Below are 23,240 nucleotides of genomic sequence, written 5' to 3' on the forward strand. Positions count from 1 at the left end.
AATCTCTGTGCAGGAGACTGCTGTCAACTCTCCCCATTGGTCAGGGCTCTCCACGAAGCTCAGAGGATTCCGGTTCATGGTAGAGCCTGGTGCTTCTGGCTCTGTAGGTTTGGGTGAACTGGGGACAGGAGACAAGAGGGGAGAAAGAATTCCTTTTTTAAATGCTTCTTTCATTCCACCTGCTAGAAGCCTCAGGAGATAAAGCTCTCAAGCTCATAAAAGGCCTGAAGGAAGAACTGGGAGCCCAAGGAGAACTTCAAAAGGTCTTATCTGTGTTCTCAGCCTCCAAGGACCTCTGGGGCTAAGGGTGCTGATTGCAACCAAATTCCTTACAGTTCTTCTTGGCTTAAATACTATCCCGTACATGGGCTGTTTGATCCAGTGGGAGCCAGTTCTGTCTCTAGGGAGAACTCACACTTAGCTGAGGGACTCTGTGGGGTCCCAGACTTTCCTGGGACCCTCAAATAAAACTGGGATCATAACTACCTTGCATGGCTGTCAACAGTATTAGAAACGTGCTGGGATTCACGGAGCAGGGTGGGTCCTGAGCCAGCCCCGCCCCTTCCATCTCCATCAGCCATCATAGTCATCCCCTCAAGTAAACTCCAAGCAAAACAGTGTGCTTTGCTGTGTGCCCCCTCCAGGACAGGCCTCCTGACACCCCTCTTCCAAATAGATTTCTGCCTCTCAGGTCGTTCTCTACAGAAACCCTAATGGAGTTCCTGAAATCAGTACTCAGGAATAATTAACTACCTTTAAAAGAAAAAAAGTCTTACACAGCTGGATAGGCACATACTCAGAACATTAAAGCTAACAGCCTTTTAAGGCTAGGACCAGCGGGAAAAAAGTGTTGATTAGAGAGATTGTACACCGGGAAGTGAGGGGGTCCCTTCCTACCACGGAGTTTAACTACGCAGAATTTAGAGGCTGGCAGAGAGAGGTGAGAAGAAAACAAACTCACAAATGTTTACAAATAAGGGAAAATGTATCAGGCATTTCTTCAGGAAAGGGACTAATTAAAGGATAGCTCAAAAAAAGGGGGAAGAAAGGATTGCTTCTATTTCACTCTTTTCTAATATTTCTCTAATCCACCCTCTTTTTGGGGGGGGGGATGAGTTTATTGAGATCTAACTGACATACCATAATATTTACCCACTTAAAGTGTACAATGCTTTTTACTACACTCATTGAGGGTAGACATATGTATCACCACAATCAATGTTAGAACACTTTAATCACCCCAGCAAGAAATCCCATACCTTTTAGCCTCCCAAATCTCCCATCTCCAGCCCCCTAAGCCCGAGGCCATCACAAATCTCTGTAGATTTGTCTGTCCTGGACACGTCATATAAATGGGATCATATACTATGTGGCCTTTGGGACTGGCTTCTTTCACTTAGCGTAAATGTCTTCAAGCTCCGTCCATGCTGCAGGATGTACTGGTACATCACTCCTTCTTATAAACGAGTAACATGCACTGTCTGGGCATACGGCATCATGTGTACCTGGTCCTTAGTGGATGGACACTGGGTCGTTCTAACTTCTGGTTATTGTGAATAGCGCTGCAGTGAACATTCGAGTCCGATACTGTGTGAGGACACGTCTCTATCTGTTGGTTACATACCTAGGCCTCTGTTCCAGAAGCTCAGCAGAAAAACAGCTTTTGCACATCCAGGGCAAGGCCCTTCTGTAAGTTCTGAGGGCTGTTCCTGAACCCAAACCTGGCAGGCCGAGCCAGAAGTCTACAAAACCTTCAAAGTCCACTGCATGCATTTATGAAGTAATTCCGTGAACATGTGTTCCTTCTCCGCTGTGTCACGGACTCTGCTATGTGCCAGGGACGCAGAGGGAAAATCCTTGTCCTCATGGGCTTAAGATCCAGTGAGAGCAGTGAGGACGATACCTCATGTGCTGTGTTCCGTCCTCCGTGAAGCCTTCTTGGACAGCCCAGGGAGGACTCAGTTCTGCTCTAGCAGTGCTTGTTTATTTTTCTATTCTCTCAAAAGTGATTTCTACCTCCATAATGGCAACCACCCAAAATTCCACAAAATTGAGAATGCGAGGAAAGCACTCAGCACTCCACTTGTCACGCTGTAAACATGAGAGAGATTCATTACAATTATGTGTGTGTTTTCCCCATTTGCGCCTCCTCTTAGGAGCTCCTGTATGTAATGCAAGAATGATTGACATCATACAGAAGGTGACTTGGCAGAACACTGACTTGCAGTCTAGAGTCCAAGGCTGGAGCCTGTTTGTCCCCACTGTTGTCCTCAGTTCCTTGGACAGTCCATTCAACTGAGGGTTTAGCAACCGTATGTGGAGTCCTTTTTTCTTCCACTCATCCTTAACTGGGACCAGACAGGTGCAAGTACATGTGTCCAGACCTACAGCTTTCTTATTACCAAGAGAATCGAGATAAAATGCCAGCCTTTCCTGGGCCTCGAATAAAACTGGTATCGTACCTACCTTGCAAGGCTGTCAACAGTATTAGAAACGTGGGATTCATGGAGCAGGGTGCGTCCTGAGCCCCGCCCCTTCCATCTCCATCTGCCACCGAAGGCCCCCTTCCCCCAGGTAAACTCCAAGTAAAACAGTGTGCTTTGCTGTGTGTCCCCTTCAGGACAGGCCTCCTGGCACCCCTCTTCCAAACAGATTTCTGCCTCTCAGGTCCTTCTCTACAGAAACCCTGGCGGAGCTCCTGAAATCAGTACCCAGGAATAATTGGCTACCTTTGAAAGAAAAATAACCTTACCCAGCTGGAGTATCTGATAGGCACGTTCTCAGAACGTGAAAGCTAACAGCTTGTTGAGGCCCTCCGGGAGGCCTGCTATGCTGATACCCCCATCTCTGGCATGAATGAATTTCTGAATGAATGAAGTAAGAAACAGGTCACCCCTCCCCCAAGCAGGGACCGGGGCTTTGACGCGCAGCGGCGGCCCGGGAGGCTGTCTGCAGGCGGGGGTGAGGCGCCGAGGGCCGCCCCCGGCTGCCTTCCGCTCGCCGCCGCCCGGGTGCGCGGGGGTGGAGGCGGGCGAGCGGGATGCCCGGGGCCGGGATTGGGGGTGGGGGGGCGCTGGGGGCGGGGCGCCGGCGCCGGGTCACGTGGCGAGTCAGCCGGGCGCGGGGCGGGGCCGGGTGCCGTAAATAGCGCGGGGGCGGCTCCGGGAAGCTACGGCGGCTGCTCGGGCACCGGCTCCGGCACCGGCACCCGCGCGGCGCTCGCAGGCTGCAGGCCCAGGCCCTCGGCGCGGAGCTCGGTGAGTGCGGGCGGGCGCGCCGCCAGCCCGGCGGAAGCGCCCCTGGCGGGGCGGCGGGGACGCGCGGACAGTCACCGCCGGGCGAGCCGGGCGGCACCCGTGCGCTCCTGGGAGTCGCTCTGGGGAGAAAAGCAAAAGCCAAGCCCCGTGCGGGCGGGTGGGCCCCGTCCCCACCCAAGCCGGGAGGCTCGTGACCCCGGCCGGGTCAGCCCGACCCCGCGGTCCGCCGTCTGCAGGGCTGGGCCGGGGCCGGGGGTTGGGGGCAGCCCCAGCGGAGCTGGGGACTTTGCGGGGGGTGGGGGGCGAGAGAGGAGCCTGCAAGAAAGAGCTTGACCTGGACCCCGGGGACTTTGGCTGCATTCTGGCGCCCCAGCGCCTTGTGAGCTCCTGGGCCCCAGTTTTCTCAGCAGATTGCTAAGATGATAGTACCTGCCTGCATCTGTTCCAGGTGTTCTTACTCTGAAGGGTTTGCCTGGGCAGTTCTCTGCTTACGCAATCCAGGGACCCCAGAAGACAGAAACCGGAAAACAGGAACCTGGAACTGGGTGGAGTAGGGTGGGACCCACAGGGAGAGTTAAATCCACAGACGGGAGGAGAAACTAGGCAGAGAGGAGGGCAGGAGCCTGTAGGCCCCGGCGCCCCAGGGCCCCCACCCCCACCCCGGGAGTGGGGAGGGGAGGGGATGCCCTCCCCATCCCGGACTGTGAGGAAGGCAGCCGAGCGTGGGCCCAGGGTGCTGTGGGCGAGGAGAAGGCAGGGCAGAGGCCCTCAGCACATGACCCTGGACGGCTGGGAGAGGGAGCGTCTGCGGGGCCCTGTGGGGTGGCTGGTTTGGGGGCCGGCAGGGCAGTCCAGGTAGATGTGAGTTGGATTACCTCCTTAGTGGGCCTCGCTCAACCCCCTTCCCAGGCACCAAGGAAGCCCGTGGGCTGGCGTGGGGAGGGCGGCAGCCCAGGCCCCACACCGCTCTACCTGACCCAGCAGAGACTCACCCAGTGGCAGGGGAGGTGGGATTTAAAGGGAGGCCTTGCACCTTTGGTTACCTTGGGGAAAAAAGACCCTCAGGTGCCTCCACTCGTGGCAAATGCACCTGAAATGCTGCATTCATCTACTTGACTCTCTACATGCAGAACCGTGAGAGGAAGGGCCTTAGAGGGGTGTCCGGTTTGATAAAGGCTACTTTCTTTTTCTTTCCTAACATCCTTAACTGGTGACAGAGACCTAGAACCCTTGACCTTCACGGTGAACAGGCCTGGGCCGCCCCCACCCTGAGTGGCTTTCCCGAAGAGAGACCTGAAGGTGTGCTCTGAAGAAAGAACTTGCTCAAACCTTGGACCTGTGGCCCAGAGCTGGAGGCTGCTGAGTGGAAGGGTGCAGATCCTCATCTGGGGGCTTCACAGGTTGGGGAGGGGGGAGGCAGCATGAGCCAGACACAGCCCTGGGTCCAGTTACTTCCCCCGTACTGGGTCAGGACAACCCTGTTTCCTAACTGGTCCAGCGGTGAGAGTGGAAGCCCTTTGGCTGCGGGAGGCACGTGCCCGTGTGATGCTGACTTAACAGCTTGAGCCCGGGCCCTCCTTGTAGACTGATTCCTTTTTCCTCCATCTGCTGGCCCTAGGAGTTGGAGTCAGAAGTTGCACTTTTTAGGGCCAAGAGGTACCTTGTATCACCCTTTGCAGTTGGGTTGAGAAGCAAAAGGAGAGTGCTTCCAGGGGAGCCTTGGAGGGTCTGTTGGGTGGTTTTCTTAAATGTGCTGAGTTGCGATCATGTTGAATACCCCTGTCCTTGGGGGAGAAGGACTGAAATGTTTCGAGGTGAAGACTCACAACCTCTGCCACCTGCTTTTGACAGTTTGGGATGAGGAAACTTGAGGTTGGACTGTATGGAATGGGAATTTTTGTGGGTCAGGGAGGAATGAAATCAGGCACTTTCGTAGGGTCCAACCGCATCTGAGATGGTAGACCTGTAGAGGTGGTGGGGGTCGACAGTAAGGTGGTGAATCTAGTTGTGGCACATGCAGGGGTCTCTTGGACACTCTTTATATTGGGAGACAGTGGGCAGCCCACTCCTGGCCCCCTCCCCATCTTTCCTGGTTCGTGCTCAGCGCACACCCCGGAGCTCTTAAAAAGGGTGCGTGGGAGGTGACTCCGAGTCATGTTCTGTGCCTGTTGCGTTCACAAGCCACCCGTTCACAAGCCACCCTCGTTTGGGTGGGAGGGGGATCTAAGGATCAAACGCTGTTACTTGTTAGACTTAAGCGAGTCCCCTTTCCGCCCCACCCAGGGCCTCAGGCGTGTGTGGGCTTCTAGGCTTCTAGGATGCGCGCCTTCCCTCCTGGTCTCAGACCCCTCTGCAGGCAACTTCAGCTTTGCTCTGCAAGTCTCATGTCCAAAAGAATGTAGCTCCTAACTGCTCTTCTCTTTAAAATTCTCCTGCCTGGTGTTTTTTGGTTTTTGGTTTTTGGTTTTTTTTTTTTTTTTGCCCTTGTGGTTCTTTTAATACTTTGTATCAGTCTTTTAAATCTTTGTATCAAACATTTAATATTAAGATGATCTAACTTTATTTATACTGCCTGTATCCTTTTCCACTTGCGTCTGTGAGACTGGTTTACTTGATGCGCACAGATCCCGCTCAGTCGTCTAAGATGCGCAGAATATTTGTCTCCTGAGGGACAGCGAGGTGGTTTTTGCATTTTCACTGTCCTCACAGCACAATAGTAAATATCCTTAACCCTCTCAGACACTTGCAAGAATTTCTCCAGGGCACAAGCAGAAGTCCCATAAGTTGCTGGGTCATAAGGTATGTGTTCCTTGCATTTTTCTAGCTGCAGACAGTGCTGTCCAGTGTTTTTTTTTTTTTTTTACATTTTTTATTGATTTATAATCATTTTACAATGTTGTGTCAAATTCCAGTGTTCAGCACAATTTTTCAGTCATTCATGGACATATACACACTCATTGTCACATCTTTTTCTCTGTTCCAGTGAGTTTTTTTTATCAACATTTATCCCCAGTGGCCTGGAGGGTTCCTGTTCTTCATATACAGCGACACTCCATGTTACCAGGCTTGAATTTTTGCCAACTCATGAATTTGAGATCATGTCCCTGATTTAATTTTCGTGGCTGGGAATTCAAATTTAATCTTTTGCCCTAGGAGATCATGGACGTTTTTCTATTTCTGTTGTTGGTCAGTGATGGTGTTTGTGGACATCTGGAACTTACAGCAGTTTCTTTAGGTCCTCACCTAGCAATCTGGACTTCTCTGCACTTAGATAATATTTTTTGACTTTTTAACTCTTAGGATGCATGTGGGTTTTGGGATGTGGCAGTCTGACTGTCCCGCTTTAAAGGGGAGAGAGCTGAGACACCTGTCAGTTTGGTGGAATTTCCACAGCTCTGTCTCTCGGCAGTTCTCTGCCCTCCCAGGGGCTCCATGCAGAGCTTGCTCGTGGTCTTTTCCCAAGCACCAGGTCCCCTCCCCTGTGAAACAAAAACCCGACATGAGACCGAGACTGGAGTCCTTTTTCAGCACTGCTGTCTTAAGTGCTGGGTGTGGGAACAGTGGTTCCTGTAGCCTGGCTGTCTTATCTGTCTCTGCCAGGCCAGTAGCTCACTTAGTCTGGTCATCAAGATAACCTCCTTACCAGCAAGGATGCGGGAAGGAGGACGGGTACCAGTGGTACCACTGAGATAGTTAACTGACCCAACGTAGGGCACTGTGAGAACGTCTCTGGCAAGGGACCCAGTGAGGCTGGGCATCACCCAGTGGGTGACCCTGTGACCTGCTGACTTGAGGCAAGATGTGCTCACTGGGATAAACAAGTCACATGGCCTCTGAACTTGCACAAGGCCTGGGAAGGCATTACCAGCCAAGGGTTCCAGCCACTCCCGGGTGGAGGCCTTGTCACACGTCCACTGGGAGTCACTGGCCCCCGCTTCCTGCAGGTATTTGCAGGGGTGCTTTGTTCTGGTGGCCAAGATAGCAGAGCAGTCCATTTGAGGGCTTGTCCCTAAAAGTAGGGGCATCATGATTTTTCATCCACATGGGGATGCATTTGAGGATAGAATTGCACTGGGATGGCAGGAGTTAACCGGCCTGTGTTTGGGGAAATGTGTGTTCTCCCTGCTAGTGCGTGAGGGACAGTTCCTGGGGGGGGCCTCCCTGCTCTGAGCCAGGCTGGGGGAGGGTGTCTTCTACCTCCCACCAGCCTGGTGAGGTATCTCTTCCCAGGGCCCCAGGACCAAGCCGGAGAGGCGAGGCCTTCCTGTTGCTTGCTTTTGGGGCTGCTAACGTTTCCATCTCCCCCTTCCCCCCGGTACCTAGCCAGCAGGAAGGTGTCATCTAGCCTGCAGTTGGATTAGGGATCTGCTGTGTTCCCGAGGCTAGAGAGAGGGGCACAGAGCACTAATCTCATTTGAATCTCCAGGGATTTTTGAAAGCGATTATAAAGTAGCCCCAAGGTCCTTCAGAATCCAGGCAACATGCTCATTTTGGAAACTGAGACATGGGGAGCATTTCAGTAAGTCAGCATCAGAGTTGGGGAGCAAAGCTGGCAAGTAAAAGCTTCCAGAACTTTCCAAAACTTTGCCCATATGATCTTGTTTCTGAAAAATACAAAAACTTTTGGCTGCGGAGGGTCTTCCTGGGGGTCCGTTGTTTTATGGCTCAGAAGTAACTTTCTTCTGTTTGCAGGATATGAGCCGCTGCAACTGATCTTAAGCAAGGCTGCGTCTGTGGGCTCGGCAGCTGCGTGGTTTCCAGGCGCCGCGGGAGAGCAGCTGGGGAAGGCCGCCCAGCTGGGCCTGGCGGGGACGAGTCCCTTGCTTAGGACAGATGATTGGCAGATGGGCAGCAGGGAGAGGCCCTGTGAGTTCCCTGAAGGGCTTCAGGGGGCCTTTTCTGGGACACACAGCAGTGGCTGGGGGTCATTCAGCCGTGGGGAGCCTGGCTCTGGGAGACAGAGAGCCCGCTGGTGAGCGACCAGTCCCCACCTAGCGCCGTGGGGTTGAAGACTGGGAGCCCTTGTTGTATGGTTTTGCTTTTGATTTAAAGGTTTAGAAGCCACGAAGCAGTTAAACACGTTTCCATTAGGAACAAAGACGTAGAACAGAAAGACCACATCAAGGCTGTGACTCAGACTCAGAAAGGAGAGGTCTTGGGTGTCCTTCAGGGCGATCGGAGCACATTTGAGGTTGAAATGCTAGTGCTGCTCCAGCGTCGAGGTGTAAGTGCGTGGCTGAAGTCGAGGGGAAGGTCTGCCTGGTAGGTGTGGGTGCGCTGAAGTGGCCCAGCCTCCTGGGGTGCGTGCCCGCAGTGACTCGTCTTGGTGGAAAAGAAGGAAACAAAAGTTCTAGCAGGGTCCCACTGAATCTTCACGACCCTCCAACGCTCCCACCTTCCCCACAACCTAGAACCACTCAGCTGATGTAAGAAACAACCTTAGTTTGTAGCTATTGGCAAAATATAGGCAGCCAGCTTTCTGAGCCAGATGGGAAAGGGTTCAGCAGTGTTTGAGCAGTGGTGGGTAAGGGAGAGCCCAGGACCAGGTGAAAGACTGAGGCTGGACGTTCATCCATCTTTTTCTGTGCTAGCAGCAGATTGCAACTGGCTTATTTGGAAATTTCAGGTGTCTACGTCCTGTCTCCTTAGACCCAGTACAGATTTAGAACCCAGTCTACCGAGGGCTCTTAACCACATAAGAAAGCTGTTGGAAATACCGAGCTTGACTCCGTGTGCTTGGGGTGCAGGATGCCCCTCCTTCCAGAGCCCCGAGGCCCGCAGTTGTCCCAGAACTGGGTCAGGGCAGTCTGGGGGCGGCTCTGCTCTGCGGGGTTTGCTGGGATCCCCTGGACGCAGGCGCCACTTTGCCAGGACGACAGTCTGCGGAACCTGATGGGACGTGCTCTTGTTTAAATGGTTACATGCTCTAGGCCTTTGGAGAGGAAGGGAATGAGACAGCCCATCTTTTAAAGCCAGAGATCAGCTTGAAACGGGGCCAGAGGGCATCCCAAGGTCTTCCCAGGAAGTCAGCTGACTGAGGACTGGCAGTCACATCTGCCCACAGCTGTCCCCCCCCCCCCCCCCCGTCCACACCCTAGCAGGGATCTTGTGACTTGCAGGTGTTCGGATCCTGTTTGAGGCCCTCTTCCCTCATGAAATAAGGACTTTCTGTTCATTCTGTCTGTATTTAAAGGGAAAAAACCCCACAGAATTGAGAAAAGGGAAATGTCTGCCCGAAACAGGGAAAGTGAGAGTCGTTCTGTGCTAGGGCCGTGTGCGGGGTGAGGCCGGCTTGGGGACAGCACGGCTTGTGCCTTAACCGTTTGTGCGCACTAGTTTGTCCTGTGTTCACGGTGTGTATGGTTGTGGCTAGAGGGAAAGACGTGCTCGCTCACTGCGTGCAGTTGTCACTGCTCTGGGGCATTTGTCCCCTTAGGAGGCGAAATCTGACCCCATATTCTCTGGGATCTCAGCAGCCTCCAGACCCTCAGAAAGGAGGCCCGTCGGGAGGTTGGTTGGAGTTAAAACCTCAGGTTTTTAATTTGGACTCTGCTCTGCGATTCGAAGGCGTCGTGGGCAGGTTGGGCTTGGCTGGGAGGAGGGAAGAGGAAGACGGCAGGGCCCCTCGCTGCCTTCTGGCTGGCTGATCTCCTCCTTTTCCTCTGGTTGTCCCGCCAGGGAACCAGTGGTCCTCAGCCGGGTTGCAGGGCGTGAGACCGAGGATCAGCGAAGGCGGTGCGCAGTTAGGAAGTAAGTGGCATCAGGGCTCCTGCCTCCAGCCCGTGTGCAGCCTCCTCACTGGAGCTGGTGGCTGCTGACCGCGTGCTTGTCTGGGGTGCGGGGCCCCGGCCGCCAGGCGGGGACTGCAGGGAAGGCCCGTGGATGGCCGGGGCTCACGGGGCTGGATCTCCCTGCGGCAGGGAGCCATGGAGGGGAACCCGGGGAGCAGGAAATTGGGGCGGGTGTCACGTGCGCTGAACCGGGACAGGGGACCTGGGCCAGGATGCAGGGCAGTTGTCGGTGCAGGGACTGAGGACCAGCTGGGAGCCGGGAGGTGCCCAAGTTCCCTGCCACCACACGACCAGAGAAATCTTGTGCGATGCGGCTCGCCTGCTGGTGCCCCGCAGCCTCCACTTGCTTATGGTTTCATGTCTCAGCAGCGGCTAAGCCCCAGGGCCCTGGGGGTGCTCTGTTTGACACAGAGGGAGTGTTCTGGGGGGCCGGCCTCTGGTTTCCTGAGGACCCTGCCATGCTCCTGTCACCCTGGACAGGTCGTGGTGAGAGCCAAGGATGGTCCCCCTTCCAGGTGATTCTGGTGGGCCCGTCAGCTGGCCTCACCTGGGGCAGGTCTGGATGCCACGTGCGGGGAGGGCAGCCCCACACTCCCATCTTGGGAAGGCGTTAAGATCCCAAGTGTAAGTCAGGGTGTCGATGAAAAGGAAGGACCCCTCTGCTTTGCTTCTCTTCCCAGAAGAGGCCCCAGTGAGCCCTGTCACCCCTCCTGCCACAGGAGGGCACAGCGAGACATTCCCTAACAGTTTGGAGGATCCCTGACACTTTGGGGTCATGTGAACAGCGGCCTCCCCATGAGTCACTGAAAATGGAAAGGTTAAGCATTTGGAGCAGGTCACAGGGAGGAGGCCTCCGATCAGAAGCACACTTGGGGGTCATCAGAACGAGTGTTCTTGCGTCAGTTTGGTGGCTCTGGGTCTTTGGTAGCACTAGTTACTATTCCTAAACGTTCCTAAAAGTTCTGAAAAGAACGAAACTTTGAATATAACACGTTCATTTAAAAATAAAAAAGGGTAGTCTCTCTAGTGAAGATAAGCAGTTACTTGTGACTTGGGTGTGTTTTTCTTGATGTTTTGCACATGGAGAAGAATAAATGTGTCCACGGCCTCGTGGACTCACACTTGTCGTGACTCACCCACCACTTTGCTTTTTTGTCACTTCCTGTGTATTTGGGGCGTTTCAACTGCGTCAGTGCCGTGCGATCCCCTTCCACTGCTTCATTCCTTGGTGGCTGCGTTTGTTTTCTGTTATTTAACCATTTACCACAACTTAACAGTCTGTTAGAAGCTTTCTTTTTGGTCTTTTGCAAATACAGAGGTCTTTGGTGAACCTGTATGTACCTGTACCTGCGTTTTGAGGCTTGAGGGAGAAGTTTCTAAATGTCAGACCGCTGAGTCAGAGGGCAGGCAGGTTGAAGGACTGACAGAGCCGGGGGCAGCCCCACCCCCAGGCATTCATCCACCCTGTTAGCTGGAAACTATCTTGCAGCCTTCGCTCCGGGGTCTGATTGCCGATAAATGTACCTGCTAGTCGAGCATCTTGAAGGACCTCCGTTGACCTTCTTAGCCCTTTGTCCTGTAAATTCGCTGTGTATGTCCTTTTGGCATTTTCCTATTACACTTTTTCTATTCTGATTTTAAGAGTCCTTTGCACATTAGGGAAACAAAGCCTTGAGTGTATGTAAGGGCTATTTTTTGTTTGCCCATTTGGCACGTTATATTTGGTTTTTCTAAAAGAGAGGCTTTAGTTTCGTGTAATCACTCACTTTCTTCTTCAAGATTCTGTTTTATGTCAGGCATTCCTCACTGCAGTAGTCCATTTTAAGAAGTGCACCCTTTTTTTCATGCAACTTCTATGTTTTTATTCACGATCTTTGTTCCATGTAGCACTTTTTGTGTGTGAGGACTTGAGGGTAAAGATTCAGCCTTTTTTGTTTTTCTTTCCCCAAAATGCACAGAGCTGGCTGCAGGCACCATCCACCGAAACGTGCCTCTTCCTCCCTTGCCTCTGTCCCCGCACACTGAATCCCCATGGAGGCTGTGCCTCCAAGTGGTCTGTGTCGCCCGGGTTTATGATACGTTTCCCGCCCCAGAGGCTCGGGCCCCTGTCGGTGCTCTTTTTCCAGAACCGCCTTGCTGTCCTGGGTGGGCGGTTTCTTAAGCAACAGCTAAGTTTAGATTTTCACTTAAACATAATTCGCAGTGTGGGAGGCAGCATGTTCGGTGCTGTCACCTACGTCATCTCCATGTACTGCTGATGGCCTGTGACCTGTGAGGAGGTGACACAGTGACCCCACCGCGTCGGCCCCTGAGGACAGGGACAGGAGGTCAGAGCACACGCACACACGCACGCGCGCACACACACACACACGCACACTCCCCACTGTGCAGGCATCACAGGAGGCCCCGCGGTGCCCTGGTGCCCAGGTCGCATTTCCTGCTCTCATCCTCAGAGCCACTTGCCTGAGAGCGTGACTCAGGCTGAGCTGGAAGCCACTGGTCCCCTGACTCACAGGCCGGTCCAAGATCTGAGGCTGCGGTGATGATGGGATGGCTTCCTTTCTCGGAAGCCCTGTCTCTGAAGCCATAAGCAGAGCCCTTGGCTGACTGGAAAAACCACAGGAAATAAATCCCGGGAGACCTGTGCCACCGGCCAGGCCGGCTCTGCCTCCTGGCTCCTCCCAGACGGAGCTGGGGGCTGGCGTGTGTGTGCTTGTTCCGTGTCCGGAATGTGGCTCCTGAGCTTATCTCCTCTTACAGGGCTGATCCCACTGGTCCTCCCCGCGGGACATAGTCACAGGGAAGGGTTGCTTACTAAAAGTTCCAAGTTTCGTCCTGCGAACCCACAGAGAGGCAGGTTGGCAGTAGCAGGGAGGGCACCGGGCTCCGCTTGGCCTGAAGACCCAAGTTTGTGCACTTGTGCGGGATGGACGTGTTGGTGCTGCTCGTGGCTGGGCCCTGGGCTGGGTGCTGACGGGCAGCAGGTCAGCCTCGGCCCCGAGCTCACGAGCTACCCCAGACCACACGGTGCCCAGCGCCATTTCGGACTGTGAGCCCTGCCGTCACCCTGCGATGGCCCTGGAGCCCGGGTGACACGGGCCCCACCCACAACGGCGGGGCCGTACTGCACACACCGCAGCCCTTCCTTGGCGTTTCCCCGGCTGCCGGCCGCCTGGCGGGGAGTGCTCGGTCCATCTTCGCCCATTCAGGCCCCTGCGACAGAATGGCACAGACTGAAACTTACTGCAGGGGGTCCAGATCAGGGCCCAGCATGGTCAGCAAGGGCCCCCCTGCTCAGACTCCTCCTGTGGCCTCACAGGGGGTGGGGGGAACTCTTTGCTGCACCCTCACGACCTGGTCACCTCCCCAAGCCCCCCCTCCCAACACCGTCACCTTGGTGGGTGGGATCCGGCGTGAATTTGGAGTGGACTCAAACATGCCATCCACGGCACAGTCCTGCGTGCTCTGGGCACAGGCTGGGACTTTGAGACCAGGTCTGAGGGGCCCGTGGGCACCGAGGTCCTTGAAGGCTCTCTGCCGATATCTAGGCCCCGGAAGAGGAAACAGGAACACCAGGGACAAGTGGCAGACCCAGGGTGGGAGGCCTTTTGACCACTGGATCCTTGGTGGCCGTGAATGGTGCTGCCTGCCATGGCGCCTGCCCGGGTCGAGCCCTGGAATGAGTGAAGAAGCGTCCTGACATCTTGTGTCCCTTCTTTTCTAGGTAAATCTCAGATCTAGCTGCCAAAATGTGGCACCTCTTGGCCACTCTCGGCTGCCTGCTGGTGCTGACCAGTGCGCAGAGCAGTGTGCGTTTCCCACCCATGTCGGATGAGCTGATCGACTATGTGAACAAGCGTAACACCACTTGGAAGGTGCGCTGGGGGCCACGTCTGTGCACTCGGACTCCTGGGGACGGGGCTGCAGCTGTGTCCCCCAGGATGGTGTGTCCGGGACAGTTAATCCAATTCACAGTTAGGACTGCTCAGACCCACGCCCTCTGCCCTGTCCCTGTGTGTGTGTGTGTGTGTGTGTGTGTGTGGTGTCCGTGTGTGTTAGCGGAGGTGCATGGAAGCATACAGAGGGTGAAATGTTCACAGCGAGCTGGGGAGGATGCCGTGGGCCCCACCATAGTAGGTGTCAGAGCCCAGCAAAACCAGCAGCTCCATGGCTCCGCCCAGCCCTGAGGCCCGCGGCTGCAGGAACCGAGAGATGAGGGCTAAGCTATGCTCGGAGTTTCTCGTGACATCAGCAAACAGGACATTCCGAGGCGATGCCCGCTGGGCTGAGAGCTGCCCACTGCCCGTGGGGTCAGGCTGGGCTGGCCCTGGCCTGCCCCGTTCAGGCTGCTGTAACGGAGCAGCACAGATCAGGGCTGGTCAGCAGGAGTTTCTTGCTCTCAGTTCTGGAGGCAGGAGGCCCCAGAGCGGGGGGCCCTCTTCTGGGTTGCAGGTGGCAGACTTCTTGTCGTGTCCCCACTTGGTCAGAGGGGCAGGCTCACTCTCCGGGGCTGCCTTGTGAAAGGGCACTCATCCTATTCACGGGGGCTCCACCCTCATGGCCTGAGCGCCTCCCAGAGGCCCCACCTCCTAACACCAGTGTATTGCGGGTTAGGTTTCCGTGTGAATTTGGGGGACAGGCTTTTGGTCTTGAGCGGTGCCCCCGCCCCCTTGCTCTGCTGACTTGGTGGGGACCCCTGGCCTTGTCAGGCCTTGTAGGGGCGGCGTGCACGCTCCACCCCACCGCTGGAAACACCCACGTGACAGCTGTGGTGGGCTCTCTTCCAGGCCGGACACAACTTCCGCAACGCGGACCTGAGCTACGTGAAGAAGCTGTGTGGCACCTTCCTGGGTGGGCCCAAGCTGCCCGAGAGGTGAGCACCTGCTCCCGGGGGCTGGGCGGCGGCGGTTTGCGTGGCTGCCACGCGAGCAGAGGCGCTGGTTTGGCAGGGCGGGAAGCGGGGAGAGAAGGCTTCCCCTCCATGCTCAGCCTCGCCTCCCCCAGGGCTGCCAGGACTCTCCCCGAGGCATGGGGCTCAGCCCCCGTGCGGTTTCCCCCATTCTCGTCCAGCTGTCCCGGTGGGAAAGGCCTCAGGTCTGGGTCTCCAACACCTGAATGGACCCAATCTTGAATAATTTAAGGAAAATCTAAGAAAAGCCATATGATCTGCCATTAGTGTTTTATTTTCCTGGAAGACTGCAGTGGGCATTTTCACAGAGATACGACTCCTGAGGGAGGCGCTGGAAAGATCGAACAGTGAGGATGGGAGAGTTAAGTGATGGGACGTTACACAGTTGTGAGGATGTTGAGAAAACGATGACCCTTACGGTCTGGGTGGGGTGGGGTGGGGGAGGCAAGAGAGAGAATTATCTGGACCCTGTGGCCAAAATGCTTCAAAAACATCATAGAACCAGTGTAGAAGCAGCACGCGGACTAGCGAGTTACATGAAACAGCAGAGCTGGATTTCGTTTTTTAAATGCCAGGGGGACATCCCCACACACACCCTCCTGTGTGTCCTCATGCTCTTCCCCCTTCTGGTGGCGGCCCAGGCCGCAGTCGGCTGGCCTCTTGGCGGGTGGGGCACGGGTTGTAAGATGACAGCGTGTGAAGGAGACCTTCCTTTGCCCAGGGTTGCGTTGGCTGGGAACATGGCTCTGCCCAAAAGCTTCGATGCCCGGGAGCAGTGGCCAAACTGCCCGACCATCAAAGAGATCAGAGACCAGGGTTCCTGTGGCTCCTGCTGGGTGAGGCCCCGCCGGCTGGGAGGGGCTGGGGCGCGGGGCTCAGCGGGCTGGGAGGGACGCCGGGAGCTGAGGTTAGACCAGCTGGGACCGGGCAAGTCACATAAAACTCCTGAGTCTCGGTGTCCACCGGTGTTAAAATAAGCGAGACCCCTACGGTCAGGAGTTACCCAGATGGAAGGACTGACGTGCAGAAGCCCCTGCACAGGGCATGTCCCGAGTATGGCTTATGAAGCAGTTTTTATTTCTCTGTTTGACACGCTGTCTCATCAGCAAATACCATTAGCTTTGACCTCTGCTCTGCTTCGTGAAGAAGTGTCCCGTGAGCTGTCTTAATCATGTGTTTGGGGTAAAGTACACATGATATGAATTTAACCCTGTTAATCATTAAGGCCCATCCAGCCGCGTTAAGTGTGTTCACTGTGGCGCACCTGTCACCATCCACACACAGAACTCTTCCATCTTGCAAAACGGAAACTCTGTCCCCACGAAACACCAACTCCCGTTTCCCTCCCCTCAGCCCCAACCCCAGCAACCACCCTTCTACTTTCTGTCTCATGGTTTGTTTGTTTTTTTAATCATAAGAATCAGTTTATTGTAGGTAGGGTAACTAACTCGCAGGGATTCATGAGTGGGTAGCTGGTCTCCTGGGCACTAGGAACATGTCAGCAAAGGTTTTCATTGTTTGGGGACCAACAGGGCCCCTGGTCCTGACGACTGTTAAACAAAGTCCATTAACTGCAAAGCCCTTGATGACAGAAGTGATTTACTGCACAGTCCAGTCCTGGGGAGGGTGAGCAGAAGGACAGGAGAAACCATAAGGGCCCAACATGGTGTCAGTGATGCTAACAGCCATGCACTCCACCCCGACTTCTCGTATAAGTGGAATCATACAGGATTTGTCCTTTGTGCAAATTATGTTTTTATGTTAAAAACCAAAAACCACGTGTTTCAGAAATGAACTGAAGGCCCAGGTAGAGGTGGACTGGTCTACTGCTTTAAAGCTCAGCTAGATGGCGCGCTGGACCCTCACCTGCCGTGGAGAGAGACTAGCCGCCAGGAAGGCCCGCTGCAGTTCCCCGGGATGGTGGCTGGAGGGGCCGCGGTGCAGGGCCGGGGCTCACCTGCGTGGGGCTTGTTCCTGCAGGCGTTTGGGGCCGTGGAAGCCATTTCCGACCGGATCTGCATCCACAGCAACGGGCGTGTGAACGTGGAGGTGTCTGCCGAGGACATGCTCACCTGCTGCGGCCTGGAGTGTGGGGAGGGGTGAGTCTGGGCCCCGGGGACGGAAGTGGGACCTCCTCAGGCTGGGTGGTGTCTCCGCTGAGACAGCCCGGGCCCTAGGGCGTCTGGAAGCAGGCCCCCGCTTTCTGGGCGGTGCCTTGAACCAGGCTGGTTCCACAGCGCTGGGTGTGGACAGTGGGTCTGGGCAAAACAGATGGTCTCAGGACAGCTGGTTTACCTCTGAGCTCAGGCCTGGCTGTTGTCACCCTCATTCCGCTCCTGCCCTCCTGCCCTCAGAAACGTAGCGGCTGGCCGCCTATCTGTGCAGCTGAGGAGGCTGGTCCCCGGATGCACTGCACTAGTCACCAGGGCCCTGCCTCCTGCCACCTCTGGCTTTGGTTCTGCAGCAGTGATGTTCAGTTGTGGCTGCGGATTAGAAATTCCTAGGAGTTAAAAAAAAAAAAAAAAAGCCTGGACCTCAGGTCACACCAATTAACTTGGAATCCCTGGCACTGGGGCTTCCTGTAGGTGCCCTGGGGCTTCCACTGTGCGCCCTGCAGTCCCTGCCTAGCCAAGGACACAGCCTGCTTGGTGCAGGGATCTGGGCGGGCGGGCCTGGGAGCCTGGGTGACTCCCTGTGAGAAGTGACTATCGGGCAGGGGGCATGACTGGGGGTTTGGGGATCTGGGAGAACTGTTGGGCCAGTTGCTGAAGACGGTGTCTGGTGGGCTGGGAGCCCCTGGAACCGCCCTCATGATGAGTTTAACGAGTGGCTCTTTTCTCAGCTGTAACGGCGGCTTCCCTTCTGGAGCTTGGAACTTCTGGACGAAGCAAGGCCTGGTGTCTGGTGGCCTCTATGACTCGCATGTCGGTGAGTGTCTGGCCTGATGGATCTTACAAGGAGGGGATAATAATGGTCTCATTTTCCACCAAAAAGTGAGGGTCGAGGGCAAGAATGCTGGGCTGAAAATTAGGGCAGAAAGCCCAACCAGCCTCCTCGACACAGGATTAGCAACAGGAGGCAGAACAGCGTCAGTGCCACGGACGGGGGTGCCTTCTTGTTCCCGTGAGCTGTCGCCCCGATTCTCCTCTGGCCTCCAGGGGCCTCTGAGGGCTTTCTGTTGACACCCTCCTTTCTGCGTGGCCCCCCAGGTTGCAGACCCTACTCCATCCCTCCCTGCGAGCACCACGTGAACGGCTCCCGGCCCCCGTGCACGGGGGAGGGGGCCACCCCCAAGTGCAGAAAGAACTGCGAGCCTGGCTACACCCCGTCCTACAAAGATGACAAGCACTTCGGTGAGTGGGGTGGGCCCGGGGAGCCGAGGAGGGAGGCGGCCAGGGCGGGGGGTCCCGGGTCAGGAACTCGGGTGGAGGATGAACACCATTGACCGGCCGCTCGGCGGCCCCTCTGCAGGCTGCAGCTCCTACAGCGTCCCCAGCAACCAGGAGGAGATCATGGCCGAGATCTACAAGAACGGCCCGGTCGAGGGGGCCTTCTCTGTGTACTCGGACTTCCTGCTGTACAAGTCCGGTGAGTGCCGGCCCCCTGGTGGCCCTGGGGAGGGAGGCCTGGTTCCTGAGGGCAGGACTTCGGGTGGGAGGCGGGTCTGGGAGAAGGTGGTGCTGGCGCCTAGGCCGTGGGCAAAGCTGCTCTCAGCCCCGACAGTCTCCGATCTCCGCCTGCTCCGGCCCCTCCCTCCCACCGGCGTCTCCTGTGCAGGCTGCGCTGCGCGCCCTCTGCAGAGAGCTCCTACCCATCCCGGAGGGGTGGCTCAGATACCCCTGGGAAAGCCCCCCCCCGCCACCCGCTTCGGTCCCCCCCACTTCCTCATATTCACGTTGTAACTGTAGGTTTCGCCTGTCTGGGCTGAGTGACCCTTTTCATCTTTGTCTTGGCAAAGTCTTGGCATCGTGCAGAGCAGCAGGTGGATGAGGAAACAGGGAGCCCCTTGCTGTGGGGATTCAAGCCAGGGGGTGGGGGGGACAGGATGGTCCCCACCTGAGAGCCGTCTTAGAAATCCCTCCTTAGATGGACAGGCTGTGCTGAAGGCTTCTGTCTCACGTTCCCTTAGACTGAAAACCCCAAAGCTCTCCACTCTTAAAAAAACAAGGATCAGACAAGGGAAGATGACTCTGGCAAGAAATACAAAGATGGCAGCTCTTAGCGCAGCTCCCTGCAGTATTATGAGGTTGCATTTCCAGTTTGACGAGGTCTCCCCAGTGAGGAGCAGCCTGGTCCCGAGCACCTCAGCTGGTCTCCGTCTCCGTCAGGCGGTACTAGCCGCCGCCAGCCTGGCCTCGCCCGCACCCCCTGTCCAGGGTGGGCCGAGAGCAGCAGCTTAGCACTCTTTAAGCCACAGAACCCTTTTGACAAGTAAATCATTACGTGGAGTCCCAGTATGTAAGATGATTATTATTTTAACATCTCTTAAAGGAGAAATTTAACTAGAATTTGTTGGTTTTGAAGGCAGGCAGCAAGCACATTTTACTGGACTCCACCTTAACATTTACTCGACACATTTGTATTGGGCTTTCAAAAGTGCATTTAAATAATTCCTGAATGTTGTGGGAATGCCAAGTCCGTCCTTCTCCCGTGGCAGGCCCGTGGGCCCTCCGGACCCGTCTGTCGTGGCTGGGGGTGGCCAGGCGAGCTGGAGGCACTGTGGGAGGTGGGGCGGCGGCCCAGCCTGGGTCTGAACAGGTGTCCCTCTCTCAGGAGTGTACCAGCACGTCAAGGGGGAGATGATGGGCGGTCACGCCATCCGCATCCTGGGCTGGGGCGAGGAGAACGGCACCCCCTACTGGCTGGTCGGCAACTCCTGGAACACTGACTGGGGCGACAATGGTGAGTGCAGCCCCTTCTCTCCTTTCTGTACCAGGGGGCGTCCTGTCCTCCTGCTCGTCCAGCTGCTGGGGACCGGGGGTTCCCTTTGCCACAAGGGCGGTCTGATCCTGAGTAAGGGCGGGTGGACAGGGCACGGCCCCAGACCACATGCGCTTGCCCCGCTCCCCACTGCACCGGGCGCAGTGACGGGTGACACGGCACCCTCTGTGCCTTTGGGGACCGCGCGGGGGCTGGTTCCTGACTTTCGCTCCCAGGTCTTCCAGGGATGAGTCTGGGCATGCTGGCAAAGAGCAGAAGCCAAGCACACTCTAAAGGCATCTTACCTCTGCTTTCTAGGCTTCTTTAAGATCCTCAGAGGACAGGATCACTGCGGAATCGAATCGGAAGTCGTGGCTGGGATCCCGTGTGCTAAGCAAGACTAGAAGCAGATCTAATCTGCTGTGGGTCTGTCTGGCGGCCCTGGAGCAATTTTTCCCTAAATAGAGCCATTTGGACTTGGATGAGATGGGGGCAGGGACGTCTTTTATCCTTTGAACTCAGATAAGACACAAGAGGTCCTACATGGGCCTGAAGGACCCAGCTGGGCCAGGCCCCGTGTCTGCCATCAGCAGTTCTTCCAAGGAGACACAGCCACGGCCTGCCCCGGACGGACTGCTGTCACGGTGCAGATGCCTAGACACGGGAGCCTCCACCAGACGCACGCGAGCGCCTTCCTTCCCCGCCGCCGTCGCCGCCGCCACCGCCACCCAGCGAGCACAACAGAGACCCCCAGGATGCACAGGTTTTCTTCCTGTCCGGACTGATCCTCACACACCGGCCAGCAGTCCCTCCCAGCTTCCTAGATCCTGGGTGGGTGGAGGAGAGACAGCGGGGCAGCCCTTTGGAGAAAGCCCTGTTCGCCCAGGGCCCCCACATCTGGCCAGCTTCGCAGCCTCGCTAGCTTTCTCTGGTCTGGTCTTTGCACGATTCTCTTTTTAAAGTTTTATTTGAGGGGCAGCTCAGTGATCACATGAGTGAGTCTGTTAGCTGGAAGAGCGGTGCTGCCTCACAGGTTGTCTCTGTAAAGCGGAGCTGGCTGGTGATTTGACTGACTGACCCCCCTGCCCCATACCAGGGAACTAGTTTGGGAGAAACCAGCTTTCAACTGTTTAAAATCATGGCTGCACCCTGTTAAGGACGTCTGTGCCCATAAAGCGCCTGTCCTTCAACGTGAAGTCTGCATTCTGCTGGGATCTCAAAGAGCATTTGTCACTGTCTAGACTTGTAGCCACTGTCCCTGCTCATCCGCCAGAATCATGTTCCCATGGACCTGGGGGCCCTTGAAACGCTAACCAGGGAAATCTTGCCTCAGTTGAGTCGAACAAAATAAATACCTAATTTTAACCTCGCTGCCACGGCCACACTTTCAAACCGTGTGTCTCTTCTTAAGTTTCCTGTCATTCTCATTGACCCTTCTCTGGAGACCCACCACCTCCCCTGCCCCAAGCCTTGAGCTCTGCCCCTCCTAACTGAAGAGGTGAGACCTAGCTGCACCCCGTTGTTACTGACCGTAAACCAGCAATGACCTGCCCGGACACCTGTGGACGTGGTGTGTTGGTGGTGACATAACCCGAGTCCTGCTGGAGGTGTTCCCCCAGTGATGGCAGAGCCTGTGTGCAGCTGTGAGTGCCCTGTCTCTGATTTACGCCGCTGGTTAATAATTACTTAATCCTTCGCATGGTCCTAGTTAAGAACCATATACGATGGGGGGAGGGGATATAAAGCTCAATGGTAGAGTCCCTGCTTAGCATGCACGAGGTCCTGGGTTCAATCCCCAGTACCTCCATTAAGAAATAAATGAATAAACCTGATTACCTCCCACCCACCAACAATTCAATAAATATTTTTAAAAACTCCATACGACTAGAGATCACACCAGTTCTTGAGGCAGCAGGAGGCTGTTAAAGTCAGCACCCACCCACTGCCTGTCAATACCTGTTAATTCCCCTCCCCAGCTGGAGCTGGACCAGCTCTTCCCAGAAGCAGAGGTTTGACTCCTGATGTGCCTCAGAAATTAGGATCAGAACTACCTCTAGCAGCTCTTACACACCTGGTGAACGTTGTAGGAGAAACTGGAGGAGCTCAGCACTTACGGGATGTTTGACAGGGTTACCGGAGCTGCAAATCCATCAGCACGGGGGTGGGTAGAGCGTGTGCTTAGCATGCACGAGACCCTGGGTTCAATCCCCAGTACCTCCATTAAAAAAAATAAATCATGTTATTTGTACAGTTTCAGTTAGGATACATTCATAATAACCTCAGTGAAGTTGTGACATTTTCTACTTCCAAGCTGAGTGGAGTAATTGTTTCACACTTTCTCCCAGCTCCTCCATGTACCCACGTGCACTTGCAGCCTCAGCCTCACCCAGGAGCCAGCAGATGTGCTAAATGACCCAAAATGGACCTCAGGGCATCTTCACACTTGGCTTAAGGAGCCTTTGTTAGAAAAGAAAAAGCAATGTTTATTGAAATATTGACATCGATCCCAAACTAGCCATGCTATCACCTGGTCACCTCCGCTCGCTTCCGTAGGTGGTGGGTTTCCCTGGGGGGCCTCCAAACAAGGTGATCGTTGAGGTGACAGCCTCCTCATTCTTCGTGGAGAAGAGGGGCATATTTCTAGTTCAGATTTAGAAGTCTGAGCCAAGGGAGTTCAACCTTTCCCTCTTTTAATATGCATCAGATAGCTGTACTCTGGAGCCTTGCTCCTCGGAATGGTCCATGGCCTAGGAGCCTGCTAGAAACGCAGAATTTGGGGCCAGACCCGAATCTGCATTTGTAGTTTAACAAGACCCCAGGTTGACTCATATGTTCACTAAGCTTTGAGGAACATCTTAAAGCAGTGGTTTTCAAACTGGTCTGATCACTAGCATTTGAACCACAGGGGAACTTGTTAAAAATGAAAGTTTAGGGGCAGCTCCCCAGATCTGAGAAAGTGCAGTCTGGTCCTAGCGTCTGGAACATTGCAGCGGTTCACTGAAGTTTAGGCACCAGCCTTAGAGCTGTGCTTCCAAAACTGCTAGGAATGACCTAGAATGCCTCTAAATGTCTAGTCACCTCCCCTCCCCCTTCACACCCCCACCCCCAGCCCAAGGAGCGGCTCAGGAGAGAAGCGTGGGGCTTCCAGGCAGCTGCTCCAATCAGTTTCACAGAGAAGGGGTGTGTGTGTGCTGCTCTCAGCTAGACCTCCAGAAAGTTCCCCAAATGTGGAGGTCAGGCTCCTGCTCTCACCTGTTCTGTGAGCTGCTTGCTTTAAAGCCCTGGATTCAGATGGGTCAGATACTCCTCCGAGGAAAACTTAGAATATTCCAGGGGAAGCTACACATTAATTATGTAAAAAGC

At 55.3% G+C, this 23,240-nt stretch overlaps 1 protein-coding gene across 2 annotated transcripts; it reads left to right on the forward strand.

Annotated features, from left to right (window-relative positions):
• The first annotated feature begins 3,102 nt into the window (after positions 1–3,102).
• CTSB (cathepsin B) lies at positions 3,103–21,246 on the forward strand. 2 transcript variants are annotated; one of them, XM_074355675.1, is made up of 12 exons: positions 3,140–3,257; positions 7,950–8,123; positions 9,936–10,007; positions 13,773–13,923; positions 14,836–14,921; positions 15,679–15,793; positions 16,938–17,056; positions 17,800–17,885; positions 18,167–18,310; positions 18,429–18,545; positions 19,731–19,859; positions 20,196–21,246. In XM_074355675.1, exons 4-12 carry the CDS (start codon positions 13,798–13,800, stop codon positions 20,279–20,281), a joined length of 1,008 nt encoding a protein of 335 aa, XP_074211776.1. In that variant the 5' UTR covers positions 3,140–3,257; positions 7,950–8,123; positions 9,936–10,007; positions 13,773–13,797; the 3' UTR covers positions 20,282–21,246. The 2 variants fall into 2 exon arrangements, with proteins under 2 accessions (XP_074211775.1, XP_074211776.1); XM_074355674.1 differs by lacking the exons at positions 7,950–8,123; positions 9,936–10,007 and having other exon boundaries at positions 3,103–3,257.
• Positions 21,247–23,240: the final 1,994 nt, after the last annotated feature.

Source organism: Camelus bactrianus, chromosome 31 (assembly GCF_048773025.1).
Source record: "Camelus bactrianus isolate YW-2024 breed Bactrian camel chromosome 31, ASM4877302v1, whole genome shotgun sequence".
Lineage (NCBI taxonomy): Eukaryota > Metazoa > Chordata > Mammalia > Artiodactyla > Camelidae > Camelus > Camelus bactrianus.

Excerpts from the sequence above, each read along its gene's own strand:
- CTSB (XM_074355674.1), top strand. The coding sequence starts at position 13,798 with ATGTGGCACCTCTTGGCCACTCTCGGCTGCCTGCTGGTGCTGACCAGT. Across the intron at positions 13,924-14,835 it reads AGCGTAACACCACTTGGAAG|GCCGGACACAACTTCCGCAA; the intron begins GTGCGCTGGGGG and ends GCTCTCTTCCAG. Across the intron at positions 17,057-17,799 it reads GGCCTGGAGTGTGGGGAGGG|CTGTAACGGCGGCTTCCCTT; the intron begins GTGAGTCTGGGC and ends CTCTTTTCTCAG.